Here is an 8,501-nt window from a genome sequence, read left to right on the forward strand (position 1 = left end):
ATGACTTGGTTTTGTGCTACAACAGTAATCTGGACAAGACATTCCAAAAGAAGTTTCAAATTAAGTGGGAAGGCCCTTCAAGGTAGTGGAGTGTTTTTGAATGGTACATATCAACTGGCTAACCTGGATGGGATTCTACATAAGTCAAGGGTAAATGGATTGCATATTAAATTGTATCGTGCTAGATTGATGATGGTGGAGCATGATGAACTATCTGCAGAACAAGTAATGTATGTGAGGGATGAGGAGACTTGTGACGCAGCGAGTCTCATATCTCTTGTTGTTGTTGCTGATCATGAATGATCTAGCAGGCTAGGGGATGAGCAAATTATGTCAGGAGTTTTTGGAAGAAGTGATTGTGCATATGTACATACACATGCATGGTGAATCGAATAAAGCATTGCCCCCAGTGTGTTTTTTCTATAATAATGAGGAGTTGGTAGCACGTAAAACTTCTCGAGGAAGCTATCCACAGGGCCGGCGACATGAGGTAAGCAGGTGCGTCAAACGGCATCTAGTGGCATCTAGAGGTCCAATGGGGACAATACTTGCACGTGGGTAAGCAAGGACACAACATGGGTGTTTTCTTGTGATGATTATGCAGAAAGGTCATCATGAGGACTATATTTGGGGGCCACTTCACGTGGTTGCGGAATGCATAATTGGAAAAAGTTGAGTGCCAAGTGTGCTGATGGATGTAGAAGGGTGATAAAAATACACTACGTGGCCAGTTTTTGATATGTTCGGGGTCCGTTTGAGGTCAATCGAAAGGTTAAAAGTGCCCAAGGGATAAAGTGAAGTGTGCACACTAAAAAACCTGAGAAAAAGAACATCAAAACGTTGGTGTACCCAAGCCGTGTCCACCCGAGAAAGTGTCAACAACAGCCGGTGCATGGCAGTAGACAGATTGATGATAGCGTACTTGGATAGGTATTAGAGGTAGTTTTAAGCAAGCATCACAGTGGTATGCATGCCAAGTGTGCAAGTCAAGTATTGTTTTTTTTTAGCTTTGCTAGTAGTCAAAAGCAGCTATGGTTTGTATGCCAAAATGGATGGTCAAGATCCGCAGGTGTAAAGCTTGTCATGTGCTAGAGGGAAGTTGTTTATATGTTCATCAATTGGATCTCGAAGGAGAGAGTGTCTCAAAGGTCGTGGGATCATAGTTTTTTTGGCAAGGCTCTCTCTTAAAGGTACCATTATTACACGGCTTATTGTTTTATCGTTGGGGTTGGATTCTTTAGAGCTTGCAGCTGTGAAGCTTTGATGTATGCAACGGCGGGCGAAGCTCAACACGATCGCGTCCCAGCCTTAACGTGGGGGAGCGACCCAAGTTGCAAAAAAGTGAGCCAAAAAAAGAAGGAAAAAAACTTGTACCCTAAAGTTGGTCGCCATGCTAAATTAAGGGAGCAGAGCCGATTGGAGAGGGGAAGAGGTGGCGCTATCAACAAGAGTTGCCTCATGCGCTATCAACAGGTGTTGGGGCCATGCCAAGGGAGTGGCCAAACTGGGAGATGAAGCTAGGGACAGGGCGACATGCCGGAAAAAGGATTGCATGACAGGCGGGCAGCCCGTGACGTGGGGAGGAGGACGGGCCTTCAAGGCCACTGCAGGAGGGCCTCTGGCAAGGGGCATGGGGGGGGCCGTCAGCATTTCAAAGACCAAGGAGCTTGCTACAGTTGATGGTCGCTGGTGATGAGAGGTGTCGTAAGCTGCTGCAGAAGCAAAGGAGGCCGCCATATAAAAAGGGAGTGCCAATTGCTCAAGAGGGGAGGCCGGGAGCCGCATGAGGAGGTCCAAGTAGCACTGCACAAGCAGAGTGGGGTGCGCTATCTGTAAAGAGGGACTGGCTGAGTGCAACAAAGGGGGTTGGCAGCGCTGCATGCAGGGAAAAGATGCCGTGAGCTGCAGATGTTGGGATAGGAGCTCCATTGGGGGCACTACATGCAGAGGGTGCTGCCTTGAGGTGAGCAAGGCCGTGAGAAATCACAAGCAGAGTGTGGTGCGCTATCTGTAAAGAGGCACTGGCTGAGTGCAACAAAGGGGATTGGGAGCGCTGCATGCAGGGAAAAGATGCCGTGCCCTGCAGATGTTGGGATAGGAGCTCCATTGGGGGCACTACATGCAGAGGGTGCAGCCTTGAGGTGAGCAAGGCCGTGAGCAATCACAAGCAGACCAAGGGCGACAGATTAGAGGCCATGGCTCGAGGGCCTTGTGACTTTGGTAACGTAGGGAGAAAGAGCAAGCCCAATACTAGGATTGGTCGTGTGCAGGGCTGAAAAGTGTAGAGGGTGCCGCGTCAAGATGAGCAGAGCAGGGGGAAAGAGTGGGCCTGAGCGAGGGCTCCAATATAGAGGGCAAGAAAAAAAGGAGGCCCGAACTGCAGTAGGCGGAGGGATTAGAAGGTGGAGGTCTCAAGCTCCTGCATGGGCTGAGAAGTGAGCTAGTCAGAGCTCTGGTTGATGGGGTGGTGAAGCAAGGAATTCCAGGGGCATAGAAGCAAGGCCTTTGACTAGGTCGATAGAAGGCTACGGGCAGGTTGGGGCCACGAGGAGAAGGATGACGGGAACTGCGTGAACAGGGAGAGTGGGCAGCCACTCCATGGAGGATAGTGCCGTCAATGTTCTGGAAAGAATGGCGGCCAGGTGGAGAGGAAGTATGGCGGGGCCATATGCAGTAGCTGCTAGCGAAGGCCGTGAGCAAGTTGGCAATGCCGAGTGTACAAAAGAGCGACAAGAGCTAGAAGTGAAGGAGACCGAGAGCTGCATGGGGAGGTGCCATGAGCACTTGAACTAGGCCTATCGAAAGCAATCAGAAGGAAGCTGTCTTGGGGGGCAATAGAGGACAATTCTGGATTCGTCGCAGCTGCATTTGAATTGAGGTGAATCTACAAGCTAGACCAGGTACAGGACAGAAAAAAGGGCACCAAGGCTAAGAAGGGTGGTGAGAGAGCGTGAAGAAATGCTAAGGCAGCGCTGGGAAATCTAAGAGGTTCGAGGGAGAGGGAATTTACAATCAAGGGTTCTCAAGAGCAGGAGGGCCGTGCCTGTGGGGCTGCAGAGGGAATTGCGGTGGTGCAGGTAGACAGTCGGTCATTGTATGCGAAGGACATCATTGCAAAGAAAAAGCAAGATGATAATCAAAGGAGGCTTTGCATCAAGGAGTGTTGAGGAAAATCGATGTTGACAAGCGACGGAGATGGGCAAAGCATCAAATGCAAGTGACTGAGCAGTAGGCCGAGCAATAGAAAGATAAAGGAGGCAGTTTTACTGATTAAATTCCATCATTGTACATCCTATCCTTGAATGGTTTCTTGCCACATTAATTGCTCGATCTACCCCCATTTTTATGAGAAGTTTCTCTTTGCTCTCGTGTCTAGTTGTGTGTTGGCGTATCTATGTGTGTGTATTGGGATGCAAGCCATTTGAATGTGAAGGTGTAAGAAAAAACTCATGTCTGTCACTGATGTTGGAGTATCCGGGAGTATTAACAGCTTTAAGGTTGCTTAGCTGTGGGTGTAATACATGCTAGAGTTTTGGGAAGGGTGGCCTATGTGTCAGTAAAGTCTGAGGTGCATCTATGTGGATGAAGGTACTCCCAAAGGGTTGGGGATTGGAGCTATGATTGTGTGCTTAGTGCCGGGATTGGCCTAGTCACAACTGGTGGGGTATGGATTCGAACAATAGTCGTTGCTCGATTGCAAGTCTAAGTGTGTTTGTTAGGGGATAGGGGTGCTATGAAATCACTCGGCTATAGAGAGGCATTCACTGAGTGTGCTGGTGGTTTTCCGACTTCCCCCTTTCCAACGTGGAGAGAAGATGAGGAACAACTGCAACTGAGGTTTTGCTCTTTTTGGAGCCTGTTTTGGACATAAACTGCTCATCTGAAGCTGGACTTGAGCGCTTTGATATTGTAGATTGGGGATTTTGGCCGCTCTGGATGCAATGGTGCTGTCCATTTTTCCAAATTACTCACGTTTACCTTCTGTTTTAGTTGTGTAAGTTTCTCTTGTGAGCGAAGCCTCTGTTCAAATTTGTGATTATATATGGCATATTTCAACCATATTGTGTGAGCTATTTGCCCCATTGGTGTTGGCCCAAGCTCAATTGTATCTAAACATCATAAATTCTCCTCTTTGAGCTAAGTATTTTAGGGGGGGGGGGGGGGGGGGGGGGGTCCTCTCTGTGTTGAGTGGGCAAATGGATAGTCTCGCTCCTCTCACTCCATCGGGTTGTGTAAGCCGAGTGGTGCCCCATAGTGTGTGTGTATCATCCCAAGAGTGTGTGTCGGGTGATCATAGAGGCGTTGTGTGTGTTTCCATCCCATTCACACTGGACTACTCACTTCTAAGCTTAAATGGTGCATCATTTTTTCACTCATGACTCATATTTGTGCACAACCATCAACGTAGATATTGGAAATGTGTTGCCCGTTGTTATGAGCATCCATCACCGGTAGTATATCCTCTAGGTTCCTTCCAAAGATAGCCCCACCTTTCTTTGGCTTTGGTCATCTTGTGCTAACCAACTTTGTCCATTGTCTCCTCACCCTAGGTGCAAGGTGAAGTAGTTGACGCCAAGTGATTTTTGGGCCCTGTATAGAGACATCTTGAGCCAAATCATACGGTTTAGAACGTTCACCCAAACAGAAATCTACAATGTCAATTCTACGTCATGACTTGGATGATTTTTGCTAGATTCCCCCTTGGCTTCCATCTTTTTTTCCTTTTGGAAAGATTCATCATACCTAACACGTTTTACCCCCATAGCATTTACCCCTTCTGCCTTGGTCTTACCCCTTTAACCACTCCTTGGTTGTGTTCTTCCACTTTCACCTTTCTTTTACCTTCAAGGTTGACAACACTCAGCGCCTGGTTGTCGGCTGGTTGTGAAGGTAAGGGTGGAATGAGAGGTTGTTGTGGTGGTGCGTGTGGTTGAGTTGGTGGTTGTAGAATTTGCATTGGTAGTTGGGGTGGTGGTGGTCTTGCTCTTGGTGATGAAACTTGGTTTTGCCTTGCTCCTCTATTGAAATTTTTCCTCCTTGGAAGTGGGAAATAATACATACCACGGCCGTCTTCTCCATAATTGTAGCAATGGTATTCTTGGTTTTTTCTTCGTTGTTGTCTCCCTTGATCTTGGTTGTGATTGTGTAAATTCCCTTGTTGCACACGATGGATTAAGAGATTCTCAAGGTGGTTGGTGATTTGGTTGAGCAGGTCTTGTTGATTTTCAATTGGTTCTTGTGGTTGACTCCTATGGGCGGCTATTGTAGGTGGTGCTAGAGGTGGTCGGGTTGTAATGGCTTCCTCTTCATTAGCATTCCTAGCTTGTAGGTGCAACTTCTTGTATTTAAGATGGGCGACTTCAACTGCTAGCTCATGCATAGCAGGAAACATTCCCTTTGCCTTCTCTTTAAGATTTTTTCATAACCCAACCACAAAACGATCCTTCTTTAGGAAATTAGGTTCTCCCTCATCCTCTCTTAGCGATGCAACCCATCACTCCCATAGTTCTAGAAACTTTGATTCGTATGATGCATACTCTAGCATGCTACCTTGCTTCAACTCCATCCACAATTTCCATAGCTTCTCTGATGTTGTGCCCTCTCCAAAACGCTTGACAAAGGTTGCTCTTAATAAGTCCCACCATTCCTTGGTTGCTTGTTCCAAGGCATTGTACCATGACCTTGCCTCCACCTTCATTAGAAGTGGGAAGATGTGCAAGCGCGAAGCATCATCATCTCTCCTAGAGATGACAAGGGCTATTTCTATGTTGTCTAGAAAATCTGCAGCATCCTCATCCACCTTACCAATAAAGGTTGGAAATGCTACACTTACCATTGTGAGAGTGAGAAAATTACTAGTCTTAGAAATCTTTTTTTTTATAGATTCAATACGTGGGTGCTTGGTAGATGGAAAACGTACTATACAAGGATGAAAATACCTAATCAAAATATACTTCATGGTTAATATCATAGGAAGGATAAAAGGTAGAGAAGAGGTGTTTATCTCTTGCAGTTGTTCTCTACCAAACATGGTTGTAAAGAGATGTCGATAAAACATATTGCGGTCCAAGATTACTTTGATTGATTAAATTTGTTGTGGTGCATAAGTTTGGTCCCTTACAAAAGGTTGATACCCTAGATCCATCACATGACAATGCGAAAATGCTCCCCCCTCTGTGGTGCCCGGGGAGGTCACCGAATAAAAATGTAACCTATCACGTGAGTTCAACAGAAGGGTATTTAAAGTTCTTGAAACTTACAGAAATATATATACAGAAGGGAATTATTTTTTCAAATTTAAAAAAGACTTACAGATTTTAAAAAAAAAGGATATAGTATATTCCTTAAAAAATTCACAAATAAGGGGTTTTACAAACATGTTTTGAATGCACGTGATATGGTAGTTTTACACATAGTGAACCCCCCGAGCTGTGGTGGAAGGTTATATAGTTGGAGATGTAGAGCTCTTTGTAGTCGAGGTCAAATTTGTAGTACCAAAGGACAAGGTTGTCTCTGTCTTCTAGCTCTAGGACTGCCCCTCTAGCAATCTCTTGGAAAATCTTGAACTCTCTCCTCTCAGAGAATCTTCACTTTCCTGCAAGATAGAGTGTCATCTAGTGCATACACGGGTGTGATGAGATAGGTGGTGGGTCTTACCAACAAAACTATCAATTTAGAGGGATGAGCTACCAGGCTAGGGCATCAAAACACTCACAGGATTAGTGAGCTAATCGTGGCAACACAAATGGTTAACTCTATGAGGTGAGCTTCTCGGCCTATGGAGGAGCAAAGCCGCAATAAAGGGAAATCTCCATGTCCACTTCTCTTCACCTCTAAACAACCCAATCACACACACTACGATTGCAAGACACACATAACACTAATCCTATCATGCAACACACTAATTGCAAGCACACATACATAGATCTATCGAGCACCACACTCCAATCAAACCTACATGCACACACAAGAAAAAGAGGGAAATCACACAAGATTAGAGAGGGATTAACCACTAATTAGTTAAGATCTACTTAATCTAAGCATCATAGGTCATCATAAGAAGTAAGAGAGAGGCATAGTGAGAGAGAATGAATCATTGATTAGTGTTAATCAAGTCTCATGAGCAAGGAGAAGCTCAAGGACTCCATAGACACACACCTCAAGAGCTCTCACCAAAGAGTGCTCTCAACAAATGACTTGAGAACTTAATTTCTTTTACACACTGTCTTATATACCTAGGCTAAAAATATGTAATTTTTGGACTCCTAAGGCCTTTAGGGCTCACCACTTACTAAATTTGCACCTAGGCACAATAAGTGACCTATTCTTTACAACTTGGAACTCCCATTGAACTTGTAACACATTAAAATATTACAATGGCTTGAAATAAATTGGGAATTTAAATACGTGACCGTTTTGAGAGAACGTGGAAAATGTGTAACTCCAATCTTTACTGCTTCTTTTCGTTCATCCTTGATGTGCATCCGTACGTCTTCGTTCTTTAACAACTTCTGTTAACTGATGTTGACTTAGTTAACATTCCCCCCTTCCTATTTTAGTGCCCGTCCCCGAGCACTGTCGAAAAGTGTCCGTTGAGGTTAGGGAAGGTTTTGATTGGTTGTTGATGGGCTGATTGTCTTCATTTGTCCTTGAACTTTTTGATGAGGTTCACTTTGCTGCAACATTTTCATTGGTCCGAATATGTCTGATGTGAGAGATGATGTTGCATTTGTCTGTTGTAATAGCATAATGATGAGGCTTCTATTTATTTATGAAAAGTATGTACAAGAGAAGTAGAATGATGAGGTTCTAAATTAGGGTCTATAACCTGGATGAACAAAGGGAAAAAACCCATTGGAAAAAAATTTCCTTTGGGATAAGCGCATTATTGGAGTACTTATTAGCATGGGAATTATAAATAAAGTACTCAAGGGATTATTTGCTGATAGATATTGAATTAAAAAGGGAGAAAATATGAGAGGGTAGTATGATGGAACATTGGTTTGCCTGTTGTAGTCCACTCAGGGTGCATAGGTGGAATAAAAAAAAGAGTGTCTAATGCATATGTCCAATGATGGGACATCCTATTTATGCATACACAAAAATGCATGGTAAACAATATGCTATGCAAGAATGATTTTGAGGGGTTATTCAAAAAGATGGTGTAGCTATAAAAGCATTTGACATGTCTTTGCAAGCTGGCACCCCTTTAAGAATGGTTTTCGTTGACAAGGATATGTACTCTCATCTTACTGTGCACTGTGCGTGAGTGTTGGACTCGACGACACGCCACCGTTTGTAAGTTAATAGACTTTGACTCTTATGCTCATCTCATCCAGCATGAGCAACATGACTTTAGATATGTTCAACTCTTCCAGCTTGAGTGTAAGCCTAATAACTACGACTCTTAGCACATAGTTTAATATGACTTAAAGCTTTGGGACTAATGCTTTGCTCAGTTTATGGCTCGGCAGCCCGACTCTGACTATGCCAAAGAGTTT

General features: G+C 44.5%; 1 protein-coding gene across 1 annotated transcript; it reads right to left on the minus strand.

The window, feature by feature from the left end:
* Positions 1-1,398: 1,398 nt before the first annotated feature.
* LOC147453258 (uncharacterized) lies at positions 1,399-3,944 on the minus strand. The gene has a single exon (XM_086519362.1). It carries the CDS (start codon positions 1,927-1,929, stop codon positions 1,399-1,401), a length of 531 nt encoding a protein of 176 aa, XP_086375488.1. The 5' UTR covers positions 1,930-3,944.
* Between the last annotated feature and the right edge of the window lie 4,557 nt (positions 3,945-8,501).

This window comes from Adiantum capillus-veneris, chromosome 8, assembly GCF_014529385.1.
Source record: "Adiantum capillus-veneris isolate H3 chromosome 8, ASM1452938v2, whole genome shotgun sequence".
Classification (NCBI taxonomy): domain Eukaryota; kingdom Viridiplantae; phylum Streptophyta; class Polypodiopsida; order Polypodiales; family Pteridaceae; genus Adiantum; species Adiantum capillus-veneris.